The following is a 20,311-nucleotide window of genomic DNA, read 5'->3' on the forward strand; positions in this document are numbered from 1 at the left end:
TATACTCTTCATATGAAACTCACAAATCTAAATGCCTAATCCTCTGCAGAGATCTAAGAAGATCTGTTACTGTAAAGTCTCTAAAAATATGCATTGGCAGTTATGAAACAAAGAACCTTCTCACAAATTGAGCATTGTGTTTTCAATTGTTTTGCTGTAGTGTGTAATGATGTGTATAGTGTTTACATTTTTGAAAGTTTCGAGCTGCTCTTTTGGTGTGAAAGTTTGAGTTTTGAAGTGAGAAGGTGTGGTTGTGTTTATGTAGCTTTAGAAGAGGGTGTTCTATTTAGACATTGGGGAACATGGAGGAAACGTTTGTGAAATGTGTTGTAGCATTTGAGAAAAACTGTAATGAATCCTTATTTAAAGACATTTTACCAGATGCCCTCAAAATCAAACTTTATTGATGAAATTAGATTTAGAACTGGACAGACTTAAGAATTACAACAAATAGCAATTACAAATATTCATTCTCTTTTTTTTTATCTTTGTAAAATATAGTAGTTTCATTGCATCAGTCTCATTGTAAACACAGCAAGCTATCTAAAAAGATTTGTCTGTCTTAACTCATGTTTTTAGTAAGAGTCTACTCTCCTCCAAAACAGTCAGTATTAAAAGTGTTACATTCACAGATTTAGATACATCGTTTAAGAACCAGCATTCTGTTGCAGAGAATAGGGATTGTCGTTATGTGGATTAGTTCATAATTAACATATTATTTACATTAAGTTAAGAAATACAGTATATTGATTATACTTCATAACTCCCATCCAATCCAATTTTCCAGCTTAGTTCTAGAGTCAACAGTGGGAATGTCAACATTTGAAGGTCAGAATGGATTTAAACCTTCTCTTCTTTTCAGTCAATTTGATTCAGTCTTGTTACCTAGTTTGACTAAACATCTTAAGAATAATAAAAGGAAACAGCAAGTTGTAAGTGAGAAGCTACTAAAGATAGAAACATTTGCATGGATTTTGGCTGACAATAAGCAAAAGGTTCTACGTGATTTTAAACCTGGGGAGAAGATGTGGCTTGCTGCATTCACCTGAGAGTATCATCTTGTAGATTTTTCCACAGTTTTGTGGGTCTATATACAGTCATTAAGGACATAGGACTACCCTACTAACATTGAATATGTTGGCACTTCCAAGGCACTTACAGACCCATTACACCATTCACATTCCCAGGTTGAAACCAGTTGACTCTTCTCAATTATGTTACATGTTATGCATCTCAAAACCACCACCAAATATTTAAGACAGTAATCTCTACATTGGAGTTTTTTCAGGTTTTTTCCAGACTGACACAGACAAGAGGAATTTGCATGTTGGCTGGACATGCAAGTAAGAACTTCTAATGTTCATTTGATACTACTACTATTGCTCCTGCTGTTACTACTACTACTAATACTGTAACAGTAGAGGGTAATGAGGAAATTCCAGAAAATATTTGACTCCAAGTGCCATGAGGCCAGAATATTTTATCCTATTCAATGGAAAGGGTAATGCCTTGAAGATGATTCATGACAATTCATAAGTACTCAGAAATCGGGCATAAAACTTTGCCAAAACGGCACACTGTTTGTCCTGTTAAAGACGTCAATGTTGCATAGTATACGCAAATGATTAAGTCATAAGTGCTTTCGGTCATTTTAGTTGGGATGAAAATACTTCTGTAAACAATGTGAAAATGCTAGTGTATGAAGATCATCTTCATTGAGAAACACTGTTTTTAAACTGAAATGTAGTAGTGTGGACATAGCTCAAGACTACTGCCTGATCCACTTTTCATAACTAATTTATCACCTTGTCATTTACCCTCTTCTCTAATCCTTGCAACACTTATTCTGTATTCATACCATCACAAATGTTTGAATTACCTTACAATTTAAAGGTTTTCCACTTAATATCTGAATATATCCCTTTAAAAAAGTAATAGAACAAATACAGATCCCCAAAGGATTATACCAAGGAGTTCCATGTTGACGAGCAAGTTGGATGAGAAGTACATAGAGGAGATGGACAGGCAATGCAAACTGGAAAGGCACACAAAGCATTAGATGATTTAGTAAAGTTCAACTGGTAAACTAAATTCGATATCAAGGGGAAAAAAGCAACTCAACACCAAAATTATTTCTTAAATAATGGCTACAAAATAAATAAATGGCTACAAGCAATTTAAAGCAATATAATAAGATCACTATACATAATTCTCACTTGCCATTAGTGACTGAATGCAGTACAATAGTGCTATATGAGCAATTCAGTTTTTCTCAAACAACAAATTCTTTTATGATACAAGATAAAAGCATAACCATAGGAGCTATCTATAACATCCTTATCTTATCTGCCACTGTGAAGAGGATTCACTTGACTGCTAGCAAATACACTTTTAGTTTTGTTTTTTTCTCACGGACAGTTAAATAAAGGTAAGGATATTACCACAATCATGTAAATTATCTACCCACCTCCACCTGCAACTGGACATAAAGCTGATTCGTTCCCCATGTCTACTTTCATTTCAACAATCTTGAGGGGGAGTGCAATAACAAATGAATATATTTATTATTCATCATCTAATCAAATTTGTATCATTTACATCCCTAGGAATCAGAGAAAAATTAGCATTAAGAAAAAAATCTACTACTCAGTTGCTGATCTGTTAAAAATATTGTAGGTCTGAATGAACTGTGATTTGACTTCATTACAGAAAAAACAAATTTACATTTGAATATTCTTAATATAAAAGTTATATCTTTATGTGCCTTTCCATATTGAAACATACATTTATTACAGTCTTTCCAAACTATCTCAGCTTATGCATCCTCTGCTCATTCTCCTTACATTGGCAAATGACTTTGCTTAAGCAAGAATAGGACTATCAGAAAATATAACACTTTTGGCAATTCACATGCTGCAAGATGACTGAACTTATCATTACTTTAACATGATGAATATGTTTCAGTGTTTTGTTAATTTGGTTGTTTTGCAGTTTGTGAATGCTGATTAAATTACATTGTTTTATTTGAATGGGTGTTCTCAAATCAAATTTCAGGCAACTGATGTGTGATGTAGGGTAATAAAGTAGTGCATATACTGCTTATCTGTAGTAACTGCTAAGGTGGTTAGCAATGCTGTACAGAAATAACTGAATTTAAAATGTATAATTGAACACATAATTGAACAAACTGCATGAACTACATAAATGTTAGCTGGGGTGATATTAATTTATTCTTCTCCTCTTAAGCCAGTCTTCAAAAATGTGTATTATTGCACTTAACATACAAAATTATAAATGTGACAAAGAAATATTTCTACCCTCTATCTCAAACCCACTAAATTCTCAGCTCACTGCTATTTAAGTATTATTTGCACTCAATAACATTAACAATATTTAAAAAAAATATTCTTTTACCTACCACATTGTCTTTGTAAAATTACTCTACCAAAGTAAACAATTACTTAACAACAGAAACACATTTTGTGCTCAGACAAAAAAAAATACAAGCAAAGCTTGTATCTATAGTACTTAACTAACAACGACATCAAAATAGAAGAATGCAGATGTACTAATTACTCAGGGAATACACTTTTACTTGGGAAGTACATGACTGACAGATAAAGAACAGGATTATAATTATCTATTTTTAGACTATTAGACCGGCATAAGAAAACAGACACTTTATAAAATATTTCCCTTTAAAAAACTTCTGGAAAAAAGAAGTGTTTCAAGGAACTATATAAGCACAGAAAATGTTTATTTACATTTTTGCTGTAATTGGGAAACTCAGAACCTTTTACTTTCATTTACTTTCATCAACTTCATTGATTTACTTATTTAAAAACTTCTTTTTTTTAAGAATGATAAATATATAAATAGAAAGGAACTTTTCAGTTATTTTTATGAAGTCAAATACTCAATCAGATGATGTTAAATGCTGATGTCATAACTGCTTTCACACAGGCCCTTCTGTTTGCAGCTCAGCATCATTGACAGTTTTAGTCTGTGACCTTTCACAGGTCTGTTCAGTGACCAAAGCAAACAAATTTACAAAAAATGTAAAATGAGGAATTTGAAGACATACAAATGAAAATGCCTGGCAGGTTGTTTTATTAAACAATAATTCATTTTAACTAATGCATTGTTAAAACTATAGAACACATAAACTGGAGATGTAAACAAAATACCTTTGTTTGTTGCTTCAGTCGGCTTAAACAAACTCTGCTTCACCCCAAAATGTAGAATCAGTCACGGCACACAAGCTTACCTATTAACATGTATGTTAGGTACACAAGAAAAGCACAAAATGGCAATACGGCTGGAATGATTCAAGTACACCATCTCGCTTTATATATATACCCGTGAGAGCAGCAAGAAAGATGATCTCACCTGACTGCGCAGCTTGGGTGCCCTTGAGAGCTTCATGAAGGTCAGGTGGGGCTTGAAATCTTTGCTATCCCCAGCTAAGATGCCCTTTTCCTCAAATGCTCTTCTCAGAACCTCTGGAAGAGAAAGGCAGCAGGGGGTGATAAGCTAGAATCTTCAGCTCATATTGTGCAGGAAAAAAAAGCCACACTTAACTCCATGAAAAAAAAGATGATAATCAATAAAGGGGGGAAACGGAGATGGGATAAAAGGACGCCCTTCAGGTCTGGATGATGCAGCATCTGTTAATGTACAACAGGACACACAGCAGAAGAGCTGCCAGATGAGAGGTTGTTCGGCTTTCACTTTACGACCATACGTGAAATGCATTAGAAATACAAAGAAAAATAAAGGTGTAGAACATGAATAAAAACTTACAAGTGAGAACATAAATCAACAGCATTATCTAATAAAGATGAAGCATCTTGTTTGCGATTGCCAGAACATTAACTGTAGAAAACAAAAAAACTATTGAATTACTTTAAATGTTAGCAAACTGTTCTCATGTGCAGAAAGTCCCAAATACAGATTTCAAAAAGTTGTGTGCACTTAGGTTTTTTAATTTCAATCTATGTTTTTGATTCCTAATGCATTTCAATGCATTTCTTTGTTTAGTGTTGAGTACGAAAACACTACAATGACACTTTATACATCCTCTTCTTATAAATCTAATCCTATTGTCTCCATCTTCCCCTAATTTATAGCCATAGGTGGGCTTATTTGGAACCACATCTGCAATAAGAATGGTGTAATGCAGGACTGGACAGGCCTGGGAGGTGAGTGCTCTGTCAAAGACTGCATTCTATTGTGACCTGAGACCGTCATCAAAAGTGAGCATTCTGTCTCAATGTAATACTAACAGCCTAAGGCATAGTCACACGCTGGGTACAACTCAGTCGGTATAAAATCTGTGGAGGGGTTATAAAGTGAGTTTTAAAGAATTCACCATAAGTGTATGTAAACTTCTGACTTCAACTGTAAATATTAAGCATTCCTCTCATAAAATAGCACTAGAATCCCTGAAGTTTACGAAAAAACTTGTAATCCTGGCCCACCTTAAATTCCTTCGCACCTCTCCATTAGCATCTTTTGTTTTGTTAATGTGTCGATCATCACAAGCAGAAAGCAGTTGAAATTAAGGAGAAGTGCATTTAAAACTGAAGCCAGGAAATACTTTTTTACACAAAGAGTCGTGGGACATTGGAACAAACTGCCGAGACATGTAGATGAAGCAGAAACCTTGGTAATCTTTAAGAAGAATATAGGTGAGATATTGGGACAGCTAAGCTATTAGTTAAACAAACAGACTTGATGGATTGAATGATCTCCTCTCATTTGTCAAATTTATGTTCTTATCAAATCTATTGAGAGTCTTATACAAAATGTTAATATGTGCAGCATACATATAAAAATATGTTGAAAAGAAGAACATGCACATAATAAGACTCTATGACCAACACCTTCCCCCCTTCTTATTTGCCTTGGATACCTGTAAATTGAATAATTTCCCTCTGATGATGATTTCTGATAGGAGTTGAAAGCTTAGGAATATAAAAACTATTTTAAGACACGTGATTCATTTTCTTTCTTTGTGAATTTCCAGCTACAAATATGCAAACCATATCAGGATTATACCCTTCCATATATAAATATAAAAACAAAAGATTACTTAAGAGAAATTAAACTCTAGTGGAAGCAGTTCTGAGTTTTGTGGAGTTTAACAGCAAAAATATTTATAAATATTAAGTGTAAAATATAATTAGACTTTTTTAGATATATTGATAACTTTATTATTTATTTTGTGCTGGGTTCCCACCTCACTGTTGACTTTTGGTGGGCTACATACAAAACATATGCTAAACACAATTAGGCATGACAAGTGATGAATGTCCTCCTTCAGATGGGCCATGTATTGCAAACTGACCTTAGCAGTTTAATACAACTTACTGCTCAGTCCTAGAATGTCTGCTACTTCATAACCTATATTTACTGTTGATCTGAACTTGTAGATATGGGAGCAGAAATGTTTACAGCCAGACACCTCTCCTGGCACCACCTCCTTTATTCTCATGTTATGAATTGCAAGAGGGACAGGCATCCTTATTCTAAGATGGTATCTATACTAATAAAAGGCAGAGCCCTCACTGACTGACTGATCACTAATTCTCCAACTTCCCATGTAGGTAGAAGGCTGAAAATTGGCAGGCTTATTCCTTACAGCTTACTTACAAAATTTAAGCAGGTTTAATTTCGAAATTCTACACGTAACGGTCATAACGATCGACAACATCCGTCATGTTGAACTTTCTTATTTATGGCCCTATCTTCACAAAATTTGGTAGGCGGCTTCCCTGGGCTAACTGAAACCGATGTACGTACTTATTTCGGTGGTATGACGCCACTGTCGGCCACCATATTGAACTTTCCAGCAGTCTTTGCTACTTATGGGCCCATCTTCAAGAAATTTGGTTTGCGGGTTCCCAACGCTAACTGAGTCCTACTTACGTACATATATACGTCCATAGTCTGCAGCTCGGTCGCTTTGTGAGGCACCGTTGGGCCCCCCATCCTAACGCCTCCCACGTTGTTGGCTGCCTGCCTATATAAGGCCGTCCGTCGCTCCGGTGTCTTCATTCCCTTCCTTGCTTTGCGACGGGATTCATGTCTCCCTGCTGATAACTGCAGCCTTTTTATTTAATCCACTGCTTCTCTGCTGTTTTAATTGTTCGTTTATTACGATTATAGTTATTGTATAGGTATTTTACACTTACATTACCCATTTCCTTTCTTGTTCCAGCCGTATCCCCATTAACATGTTTATCGAGGTGATCACCATCAATCAAAGAACTGTCACTTACCGAGTGGTTTCCAAGCCCGGAGATGGCACCTGCCTTTTCCATTCTCTGTGTTACATATTGCACAGCCATATCAGGCTCACTCTTGATATCCGAAGGAACATTGTGTCTTATGTATTGAATGACTGGGACAGGTTCAAGGTGTGGACTGATGGTACAGGAGATAATTATACTACACAGGAGTACTATAAGAGGGAAATGCTTAAGCCCTTCACCTATGGATCTGCATGTGAGTTGATGGCTGCTGCTGAATTGTTCGGTTGTCGCTTTCATGTGTACTGAAATGGCCAAATATTTTACACCTTTGGACAACCGCCAATGCCTCTTAAACATCTTAGATTCACAGGTGACGATTTCAGTAGTGGACACTTTGATGTTTATGAATGCTTAAACTCTTAAAAGCTGGATGCGAAGTTATCAATGAAACCGGTTGTATGCTTACAACGCTTGACAGATGCCAAATGTCACTTCAACACAAGTCATGCAAATACTGTCGTAATTGAAACAAACCATGAAACTCAAACCGATTATGACAGCAGCAATCCAAGCTGTGAGATTTGAGGCAAGATTGCTTTTCACATGATCAACTGTACGTTGCATGCTCAAGAGTAAGCTCAGTGCACACCTTGGTCATATTACAACTGGAGGGCCGAACTGACAACGTGGTATACAAAGAGATCCTTAACAAATAATTATTGGTATATTTTCCCTCAGTTTAAAAAGGTTTACTTTTCTTCTTAATAAAAATTTTGAGGCAGTACTTCACCACTGCGAAGCGCGGGCATTTTGCTAGTTAAATCATAAAGCCATTTCCCTTGTCATCTTGTTGCTTTGAATTGCATTGCCTTCTCATGACTCACATGTGCTGATTGTGTTCTCTCTGTCAGGTATGTTATGCAAAGGCTGCATACAATTAAGAACTTCTTACACCAGCAAAAAAGGGGATTTCCTGTTCCTGAACCACAGTCTAAAGATATGAAATCCAGTTAAATGGTGACTTTATTTGATGTAGAATGTGGAAGTGAGATGTGGGCAAGAATGTGCCACAAGAAGGATGGGGCTCATTTTAGCATTGATTCCTGCACTTTACCTAATACTGCTGGGTAGAAATTGATTGAAAAATCCATGTTTTACTTTAGTTTATGGGCCATAAATAAGAAAATCTAAGGGTTTTAGTTAATTCAAATTTATGGAAAATGTATAGGTATGTACTTTTCACTTTCTGTATTCTAACCTTATTTTACTGCTTTCTTACATGTATCAGTAATTCCTTTAACCTCTGAATTAACTATCAGTCTACCTGATTGATACCATACATGATTTTTTAAAATAACTACCACATAATTAAGGATCTTTCAGCAGTAGGGTTCCTTCAGTAAATTCAACCAAACATATGTATACCTTTTGATCACAACCTTTGCAATGAATAGCAGGGCTTTTTGGCCCATTCCAATCCACAGAGCTGTTTTAGATCATGTATTTTATGCGGATGTCTTGTCCAAATGGCTTGTATTATATCACACTACATTATTTCAGCAAGACTGAATTCAGAAGTCTAAATTGGCTATAACAAAATGTGAAAAATGTGTTTGTTTAAGACCCCCTCTCTTTGGTCACCTTCTGCCTGGGTGACTGTCATGCTGCCCAATCCAGCCTATTTTGAGCTTTAGATCATAGGTACCCTGATATTCTCCTGTAGAATTTACAGGTACAATTTAGAATTCATAGTGCCATCAGTGTCCGTAAGCGAGCTAGGCACCTCTACAGCCTGATGCTCCCCTTCAATAAGCTTTAATAGCTGTGATGAGCTTCTAGAAACATAATGTGGAAATTTACCAAAAAGTTAAAATATTCCACACAGAGTACTGTTGCAGTAATGTCGTTGAAATGTTTGTTTTGAGAAACTAGTGGTTTCCATCATATTAACATTCAAAGAACACCACATTTGAGGTGTTTCTTTCTCATAGGAACATAGACAAGTACTGTACTAGAGATCACAACAGATCCTTAGTTGTTGGTATTTTGTTACTTCTTTGCGTTTTGTACAACAAAATCCTGAAACGAACTTAGTAGGATGAACACTCCAAGGGAGAGTAGCAACTTCTGACTTTTTATAACATAGCATAATATAATGCAACATATTATTCTCTGACTCACTTAATATAATGTGGTGTTGCAGGATTTGAAAAATGATGCACAAATATCATGGTATAGTACAGCATGATGGAGAAGTGGTAGTGCTGCTACCTTGCAGTATGGAGACCAGGGTTCATGTTCCGGTTCCTTCCGGTGTGGAGTTTGCATGTTCTCCATGTGTCTACATGGGTTTCCTCTGGGTGCTCCAATTTCAGGTCAGATGAATCCTAAATTGACCTTAATGTGTGGTTGGGGTGTGCATGTGTATGTGTTTGCCCCGAGATGGCCTTATGCCCTATTATAGCTGGAAGTCTGGGGGAGCAGCACACATACAGTATTTTGCTAACCATTTCTCAGTTCTTGCACTCTTCCTGAAATTTTACCTTTAACAATTTTATAGAAATTACTCTGCTGTTCTATTATTTGAAGAAGCAGGGAATGCATAAAAATTGCACTTATGAATTAGGAAAAACTACAAACCTCACAAAGGGGAGCCTGCTATTTGATTTAACATGTTGTCCAAACCAGACCCATAAAACTGCACTTGTTTGTTCAAGACTGTTTTGTTGATGTCCTACAGGCATGTTCTTCCTGCCCTCTGCCTGATACTGCTTTCATCATTCTAAATTGGATTAACTGGGTTAGATACAAGGTTTACTGTTGTGTGCCATTCAAGGAAAAGCAAACATTGATGTACTAAAATATGTAATTATACTTTCAAGCAGATAGCTTTCAGGCAAATAATTGTAAGATATAACCAAAACTCTTAATACTTTCTGCAGTGTACTGTGTAAGTGGGATAAAATTGTATGTCCTGCATTGAAGAATGAATCAAATACTTCTTTTGTGTTCAGGACCATCTTTATTACTGCACTTTATTATCATAGAAGTAATAAAAAATGAAGACAGTAAGACACAAAATAACATTCTCTAAAACAAATTAAAAAATCACTTACATACAAAGTGGAAGGTTTGGTATTTATTGACTTTAATTAATTCACTGTCCTTCTCTCTTTGATAATCCAGGGAGACAAATTGCTCTCCTCTGACAAAAGGTCCTTGCAGCCAAACTGCTCATCATGTTAAGGGAGTTATCAATAGCGGTTTTGGCCAACCTTTTCAGTCCTTCCTAGGCAATTCACAAAATTGAGCACCAAAGATCCAAACCAGTAATGTATTCAAAACTGACCTCACTTCAGGAGCACTCAGACAGTTTTTAAACACATTGAGATATTTCACCTGACTAGCAGTATTCATCTGAGAAACCAGTCAAATACGGGCAGACACCTCACAAACACCTGGAAATATTCAGCTTGTTTTTCACTGGCAACAGACAAAATATGAAACACAGAGACAAAAAGTGAAAATTTATACAAACTTTCTGAAAAATTTACCATCATTTGAAAACAACCTTGTGATCTACTTCTAATGTTCTGAGAATATTTTTTTTTCTTTAGACAAGTACACAATGCATAGGAAAGGTTTACACCCTTACCATTTCTAAATTTTATTTTTTATTATAAAGTCAAATGGCCCTGTGAGGAATTTTTGAGTACACTGATAGGTGAAACAATCACTGGAAGTCCTGTTATAGGGCTAATTGTGGACAAGGCCAAAGACAGAAATAGTGTCATAGACAAGTGAACATCTATGTTTAGGAGATAATACATTTTGTAATTAACTGACTCACTAAATCTCTCACAACAAAATAATTTCACTGAGCTAGACTTGCCCAGTGGTAATCATAAAAAAAAATTTAACGCATAATATACTCAATCTAATAATCTGCAAAGAAATCATGCATAAATGTTTACTTTTCTTTATTTACCTTCACTCTGAAGAAACAAATCAGGATTCTGATTTAAAAATACTTAAAAATAAACAGATGAAAATTTGAATATTTTTGATTTTTAATACATCTGAAAGCAATTTAATTAATACATTAAATGGTCATGTCAAGAACCAATTAAAATCACTTGTTAAACTAATCTACTGGTTTCTGTGAAGTGGGATTAAAAAAATGAAATAACTGGAAATAAATGGAAAACGGAAGAAAAGAATAATTGCTTTTTTTTGCACATAATAAAAAATAAATTTTTTCATGATTTTATATAATACTTAAAGACACATGCTGCATGAATAAATTAAGAATATCCTAGTATGTTTAATGTTTAATGAATAATTAACAAGCACAAAAAAAATATTTATTTAGAGCATGGAGTGTTATTTAATTTTGATAGAGGGTATCAAATTGCTACTGGTGTTCCAGCTGCCACCTGGTGGTTATTTAAGTATATAATACTATTTCCAAATAAATTATCATATATAAACCCAAAAAGTGAAATGCCATGAAAACATCTTTAAAAAAGAAAACTAAGAGACTGAAGTTACATCTGTATACCAGCAGACTGGCATATTTGGAAACATTATGTTATGTCAATGATTGTTTTCTCCTTAGCAAATGTAATGCTAAAGTAAGGCTGAGTGCAATAAAGAGAGTGACTGTCCAAGTCTAGCTTTAAAGGATGACCTGATAATAGTAACAATAAGCAGTTAGACCCAGAAAAGTTAACTGGCAGAATATGATTCTTTAGGCAAGGAAAATCATTATACACATTACTGAAGAAACAAAGTTATTCCATGTATTTAAGGGTGCTGCACTAGAGGAAAGACATGCAAGAACCTGGATAAGAAGTCCACCTAACATTTGGGAGATGTGGGAAACACAGAAGCAACCAAACAGGAACTATATACTTGTGTAGAAGTAGGTTTCACCTGAAACTGGAACGCATCTAATTACAAGCTTATTGTCTTAATGAACTTCTCTTGATCTGTGGAGATACAGTGACTTGAGTGGGCACATTCTGGGAGGAAGAAGACGAAGATAGGAGCAACAAAGTGTCCTTCTGCATCAGCAGAATAAATAAAGGATATGTGACTTCTCATTAAAAACAGGTGCTATACCACAAGGAACTAAACAACCTTTACGCATTTGTAGCTTGAGAAAACAGAGAGATTGGGACACAGTCAAAAATCCTTAAGCACAGATATTGATTTCTGAAAATGTAAGCTTGAGAATGTTCATTGATATGCTGCAATAAGGTCAAGGACAAAGAAAGGGGCAACTTAGTATAACAAATATTCTAAGCCTAAGAGTAGGAGGGGAGTCTCTAAGAAGGATGGTTGGCACATTTCACCAGACAAGAGGAACAACAATAAAAGGACTATTGCATATCCATAGGCCAGAGTTCTGATGTATAAACCCTTAACACATTTAATCAATTGCATTGCATTTATGTTGCATTCGTTGTATGCTATTTTTTGAGTGAGTGTGTGCCATTTAGCTGGCGTTGTATCATTGTCACTATTTTGAGGTGACATGCAAAAAAGAATTCCATTGTACTATGCTTTCACAGCATAAAACTTGAATTGACCTCAATTGCAACTTTAGTACCAAAATGAGTGTTCATAACTGAGACCCCTGTCCAAATAAAAGACATAAAAACACTTCAAAATATAATTATAAACTTGTACAAAAGGGCAATATGAGTAAGGGAGGATAATATGGCCAAATGATGTTTGAATTGGGTAAAAAAATAAAAATAAAAAACTAATAAGGGGGGTTGTGGTTTCCTGCCAAATATTCTTAGTAGGGAAGGTTGCAGAGGGTGGGCTGTAGAGGGTGGACAGCCAATGGAAAAAGACAACTAGTTCTGAAGATTTCCATTTGTTAACCAAGAGCAATTTTATAATAATCATGCCCAAAGGTTGATAGGAGGACAGAGAATAAAAAGAAAGTCAATGAATCCTGAAAAATAAAGGAAAAGGTAAAATACATAGCAAAAGTAACTTAGAGCTGATGAAGACCTCTTTTTTAAATAAGGTAAAAACCTTCTATACATAATACAAGTCTAAACATTAAAATCAGTGAGAATAAACAGAAATGTCCATATTATATTTAAAATTAGCATATTATAATAGCAGAAACAAAAACCTAGACAAATGATACAGTTTACTGGTGTCTGTATGGTAAAAGCTATAAATTTGTAGTAACCAAGTGTACAACATCATACACTGCTGCTGCATAGGAAGAAGGTTTTTGTAGGTAGTTTGGAAATAATCCCAGAGCAATTAGCCAATGTCCTGGCCAAATAATATAGCCAGAATTACATCATTTGTCATTTATAAACACAGCAGGCCCTCTTCCTAATTTCCCCTTAAGAGTCTGACTCCTGTCTCTCTTCACCTGCAAAAGCCCTCAATTGAAGCAATCGTGTCAAGAGCATGATTCTGTAACCACATTTCCATAAAACCTGGTGCTATATTTATGATACTCTGATTTGTTATCACTGCCACAAACCCCTCACTACACAATACCTGTGAAAATGGACTGGAGGAAAGGTTCGTATCTCTACTTAAATGCTCCATGCTTCACTTGCACCTTGCATTTTTATGTAGGCTTATTTAATTCACACAGAATCACTGGTTTTCTCCAAAGTACACCAGTTCCCACTGCATTAGTTGTTCCTAGACGTAAGTGATGAACGCACCATTCCCCACGTAATTTGGTTGTTCAAAGTATGTCAAACAAACAAGAAAAGAGACCAGTTCTGGGAAGTTCCCTATATATTTCAACAATCTTGACTGCCTGGCAGAGTGGAACTTGGTGAGCTCAAGAGACGATGGGAACCACATACGTTTAGAATCACAACAGAGAGTACAAAAGGCCAGAGATCAATCGTTTGCTTTCTTAATGATTGGGCTAATTTTGCTCTGTCAGTTGGTATATTTTAAGAAAGTAACAGTATAAATACATGGTCATGTGTTCTCACATGTAAAAACTATTCAGGGAGTCCATTCTGTTTTCAGTTTCAGTCTTAGCCAGATCAGACAATGTGTCATTTTCCTCAATAATTTCAACCAGCTATACAAATCCCATACTTTTCCAATGTCCTCTATTCTCCACAGCTATTAGGTTAATTTGAGTGCAGCAATTTCTCTACATATGGCCACAGTCTCCTTGTTTTGTCACTAGATGTATATTTGTATAAAAAGTCTACTTACAGTAGTTCAATTTGAAGGCTTTCACCTTAAAATCAAATCTGTTTTTAAAATTATATTCAGAATATCAGGAAATACATTGTAGTGTGTAAGGCACAAGGTTGCTAATTTCTCAATCCCGACTCATTTTCACATACAGTCATGTCCAGTCACTATTCAGGGAGTGGATGTAAAGGTGGTCCTCTCCTATAAGTAGTATTAATGACTTTTTGGACTAGTGTTGGAACCAGGGCTATGGAGTCGGAGACAATTTTGGGTACCTGGAGTCAGAGTCTGCAAAAATGTACAGACTCCAACTCCTAATAAATTTAAATTGTAATGAAAAAAAAATACAGCAAGTTCAAATGTCGCATTTTACAAAAAACTGTCACAATTAAGTACTTCTCTGATGTAAGAATAAAGCCCAGAATATAGTTGTGTTACACCTAGTGTGAAGTTCAGCTGAGCTATTATACAACCAGACATTCACATATTGTAATCTGGATTATGATACATTACAAAAAGTGTTTTCATTTTATTTCAGATATAATGTGTTTAGCAAGTTAATTTGAGTTTAAACAAGTGTAATCATGTAGGTGTAAGTATGTGCTATGGCCTGATGTGTGTTCAGGGGTTCTGTCTGCACTCTCCATATATGCTCCCACCCAGGGCTAAACTTAAGCATAACTTTGCACACCACCTGTTCTAGAAGATTTTGAAATTAAAAAGGAACAGATTCTATGTATTGTGACAGATAATGCTTCTAATATGTTAAGCACAATTGAGAAAATGAATAAAGTAGATGAAGAAAGTGACAAACAGATATTAGAGGAAGACAGTTCTCCAAGTATTGGAGAAGGTGAAACCGAAGAGAATAGTGAAATTTTTGGATAAAATTGCTGAAGAAGCATCTAAGCTTACTGCTATTCAACATATGCATTATGCTGTTCATACTCTGCAACTTGCAATAAGAGATGGATTGAAAGATCATCATGCAGCTACTCTAATTAGCAAATTGAGGTAAGTAACTGTTGCAGCCAGGGCTCTTAAAACAGATGCCATTTTGAAAAGACGTTCAGGAAAAGGGGCCATTTTGGATCAAACAACACGCTGGGGAATCACTTATTTGATGGTAAAGTGTTTGCTTGAACGAAAAAACTATTTTTGAAGGACTGGACAATGAAAATGTTTTATTAATTGAAAGCCAGTGGGAAAGTAAAAGAACTGGAAAGTCTACTTTCTTACATCTTTACTGTCACCAAGAGTTTGCAATATTTAGATTTAACACCGGTAAATTTTTCTTGGAATGGAAGAGCTTGATATATTGCCTGAACAAAAGTGGAGGGTTAACAGCTGATGGCATCGTATCTTCAATGAAGAAAAGAGAGAGTCTCTTTCTGGATAATCAAATCTTGTTAGCTGCTATTTATGTTGATCCAATGAGCCGCATTTTTTTAAGCAGTGACCAGATTGCTAATGGAAAAAAGGCACTCTATGATGAAGCAGTTTACATGAAAGGATTACTACAACCTGAAACACCACCACTGGATGAAGCTATAAGCACTGGTAACTCAGAATCATCTTCTTCAAATGAAGAATTAGACTTTCATTCCTACTTGGAAAAAATGGAAGTTTCAAAAGCAAACTGAAATCAACTATGTGTGAAAGATAAACGACCAGTAAATGTCCAAATAAAGAGATTCCAGCAGGAGTTTTTTAAAGAATTAAAAGTAGTTGAACAGTATGATCACTCATTGACTGTGAATTGACTGTAGAAAAAGCCATCCTTGTTGATCCAGCGATTATTAGTGATGTGGCTAGAATTGTAACAGCAATGCCACCCACCCAAGTCAGTGTTGAAAGACTATTTTCAGCTCTAAAAATAATCAAGTCAAATTTAAGAGCTTCTATGAAAGAGGATCTAGCAGAAGCAATTCTGTTTCTTAAAACATAGCACTGAGTTAATTTTGGATTGCATTTAACAGATGTTCTGGCTCTACAACTCTATTCCAAGTTTAATATATAAACTGTTTTTTTTTTGATGTAGTTAAGCTTTGCTTTTGTTTTAAAACTACCGAAGTTTATATTTTTTGAACTGGTAAAGTTCCTGATTTTTATGCATGCTACTACTTTATAGTCACTTGATAAAAACAATAAATAAAACCTTATTGTTTTCATTTTCTTGTTTTTTGTTTAACTGGCCAATACGGTATGAGTCAGCTTCCTAGCCAGTAGCTATGTGGTTAAATGACATGTGTACTGCTTTCCTTCAATCAACATGGAAAATACATTAGCATATTAAATACAGAGGAGTCGGAGTCAGAAGTACCAGAAACTAAGAAGTCAGAGTCAAAGAATTTATCTACCGATTCCACAGCCCTTGTTGAAACACAGAGGAACTATATAAGAATGGGCAAAGCAGGCTCTTTTTCCTTAGGAGACTGTGTTCATTGAATGTTGGGGAAGTGACATCCCTCACATCTTCTATAACTCTGTGATGGCCACTGTGATTTTCTACACTGTGGTGTGCTGGGCTGGTAACATCACTTCAAGAGAGCCCCATGGGATGATCAAGCTAATTAAAAGGGCAAGCTCAGTTACACAACACACTCTGGACCCCCTGAAGGAGGTAGCAAAGGAGAGAATTAAACAAAACTGAGCGCCGCTATGAAGAAAGCTGCACATTCTCGCACTGATACACTAACACTGAGGAATTTAGCCAATGAGAAGTGTGTCAAGAAATGCTACTGGGGCTCCTTTATACTAACAGCAATACTTCTGCATAATACCTTACTGTGACTTTTCTTTCTTTTTAATTTTCTAGTCATTCTGGTGTGGGTTCAGACCAAAGTGTGTATGTGTATATTCATTTATTTAATTACTTACTTACTTACTTATCTACATATTTAAGTATTTATTTAATTAAAGAGCTTCTGTAAAAGGTTACATTTCCCCCAAAGACAAATAAAGTTCTATCTAAATATTCAACTTTAGTAACAATTCTTTACAAGCAAAATTGCCTTGTAGCAGGGTCAGTCTTGGCTATTTAAATTGAAACAGAAATACTATTAAAACTAACTTAACATATGACCATTGGGCCATGAATATTAGATTGATAACATCATTGCAAACTGACAAACATTAAAGATTAGAATATACTTATGGCCGGGAGTTCATAACTTGCAGGTCAAAACTGGGTCTAATGAAATGTCAGGGAGATAACAACAACAACAACATTTATTTATATAGCATATTTTCATACAAAAAGTAGCTCAAAGTGCTTTACATAATGAAGAATAGAAAAATAAAAGACACAGTAAGAAAATAAAATAAGTCAACATTAATTAACATAGAATAAGAGTAAGGTCCAATGGCCATGGTGGATAGAAAAAACAAAAAAAAAACTCCAGACGGCTGGAGAAAAAAATAAAATCTGTAGGGATTCCAGACCATTAGACTGCCCAGTCCCCTCTGGGAAAATGTTTTCAAATCAGCATAACCAACACCAGCCTGCTTTCTTTTCAAAGAGGGAGGCTCTCCAGAGCAGTAACACATTTCTTTCTTCAAAAAGCAACAGTGAATGAATGCAAACAAATCAGAAATTATGAAAATAATTAAAATAATATAAAACCCATTATCATTAAATGTCAATAAAATTTCAGTCTACACAAAAATGTTACCAATAAATTTTAAAGCTTACCTGTAATTTTCTTTAGCTTTAAAAAATCTTCAGCCTCTACCATCTTTACAAAAACAACTTCATTTCGGAAATGGCCAATTCCATGGAAAGGTAAAATTAATGTTTCTCCTTGTAGTATCCTCTGAATACTTTCCTTCACCCCCTTGATTACTGAAATTGCTCTGCAAAGGATAATCATTCATTATTTCTAAATAATGATTAGCTCATCAAAAATGGTCAATTTAGTCTTAATGTAAAGAGCTTCAGTCTTCTTTTACTTCTGGCATTTTACATTTACATTAAGAAAAGCAAACATATATGCCTAGTTAATCCAATACAAACCTAGATCATTCCTAAAAAATAGTTACTTTTTTCTGGAAAATTCAAATTTGCTCCCTCCAAAATCATATAAAAAGTAAACAAAAAACAATGAATAATAATTCTTGTATGCATTATTTGTTTTATAAAAGAAATCTAGTTTTAAAGTTAAATGAATGTTCACAATCCATTTTTAATAATATAAAAGTCATGTTGGGGTTTTATGATAAATGGCATGCCTGCACTTATGCACTGCATAATTTCCATTTCTACTGAAAAAATCTACTGCTTTATAAAAATACAATGATTAGTACCATTGTGCTGCATATTAAATAAACAAAATAAACATGTCATAGAAAGGGGAGGATTTGGAAATCAATTTTGTTGACATTTTTTTCCACCACAAAGACCATAACAAAGTCAAGTCAAATGAATATAGCAAGTCAGTACACTCTGCAATAGGTCTGGGTAAAAATATTGATTTTCTAATTAATCATATTTTTGGTTTAGACAATTCGATAACGATTCTTGAAGTCTCAAGATCGATCTTGTGAATCTCTATCCTACTCACTTACTAAATGTAGATTTTTGCTCATCTTTGTTTTTGGCATCTGATCCAGTAGATGATGCTAATGTGCCTATTAAAGCTTTCTACAGAAAAAAACACTTTACTAACTTGCATATAATGATGTGTCCTCTTTAACTGAAATCAGCATCGTAGACACTTAAATTAGATGTGTGGACTTACTACAGATTCAAGTGGTGCATCAGTAAAGAACAACTGGATAAAAGCAAAGCCATATGTAAGCTGTGTAGCTCAAACGTCAATTATTGTTGTTACACAACAAATATGAGAAATCATTTGCTTTGACATCACCCATAAACGTAATCTCAGTCGATATCCTAAGGAGTAGAGCCTAAACAATCTAAACTGGAGAGGGCAGGCAGCTTCAAGCATTCTGTTTAATTCACCTCATGCCCAAAAAATAACAGAATTTATAGCAGTTTGTATCTATAAAGATTACAGATCCTACACTGTGGTTGAAAATGAGGGCTTTCAACAAATGATACAGGTTTTTGAACTACTGTATGCTATACCAACCAGAAAGCAACTGAGTGGAGTTAGTGTACCTAGGTTTTATGAAGATCTTAAAGAAAGCATCGCCATGTCTCTCAGGCCAGTGGAGAGGGTGGCCCTAACTTGTGACAGCTGAACATCCAAGGCAGCAGAATCCTATGTGACTATCACACATTAAAAACAACTGGGCACCTGTGGTGGATGTATTTCAGATAAGCGCACTGCACGCCAATCGTGGCAGAAGCAACCTCCCTGCCTATATACAGAGCTGCTGACATGACTCACTGTTGTTTCAAAAATCTTTCAAGCATTTCTAATGCGTTGTTTATTGCATAAATGCATCAATCACAAGTTTGTGTTTTGCAAAGTCCAAACGTTGCTTTTCTTTAAGCACTTGGCCAGCTGTACTGCTATAGTGGAAAAAGTCCGCAATGGGCCTCTCCCAGCAAAGTAAGTGAGCAACTGTTGGAATTTTCAGAGCAGCCTGAAAAACAAAAGTGAGTGTGTGCTCAAAGCAACCAACTTGAAGTACCTCCATAATAGCATCATTATCAGTCATGATGGCTGGTTCTTTTTCTTTTATGTTCCATTTATTCAATGCAGCTATCAACAAGCATCCACTCTAGATCCTCGTTTTAAAATGGCTGCTTTTTATCTGAAGACTGTGAGGACACATTTGTGACTACTACAAGTGAGTAAGTGAAGATACTGTATGTTAACTTGTAGAATTATAGAAAGACACGTATCTTCCTGCTCTATCTTTATTATAGACTCATTTAA

General features: G+C 35.2%; 1 protein-coding gene across 4 annotated transcripts in view; it reads right to left on the reverse strand.

Moving 5' to 3' along the window:
- The window catches only part of LOC120525295 (A-kinase anchor protein 7), a 275,212-nt gene that overhangs the window by 228,501 nt on the left and 26,400 nt on the right, over positions 1–20,311 (reverse strand). For all 4 annotated transcript variants that reach the window (XM_039747463.1, XM_039747462.1, XM_039747464.1 and 1 more), the window contains exons 5-6: positions 18,157–18,317; positions 4,390–4,502 (exon numbers count right to left, since the gene is read on the reverse strand). In XM_039747463.1, coding sequence (XP_039603397.1) covers positions 4,390–4,502; positions 18,157–18,317 — 274 coding nt within the window. The remainder of the gene's footprint in view (positions 1–4,389; positions 4,503–18,156; positions 18,318–20,311) is intronic.

The sequence above is a fragment of the Polypterus senegalus genome, chromosome 3 (genome assembly GCF_016835505.1).
Source record: "Polypterus senegalus isolate Bchr_013 chromosome 3, ASM1683550v1, whole genome shotgun sequence".
NCBI lineage: Eukaryota > Metazoa > Chordata > Cladistia > Polypteriformes > Polypteridae > Polypterus > Polypterus senegalus.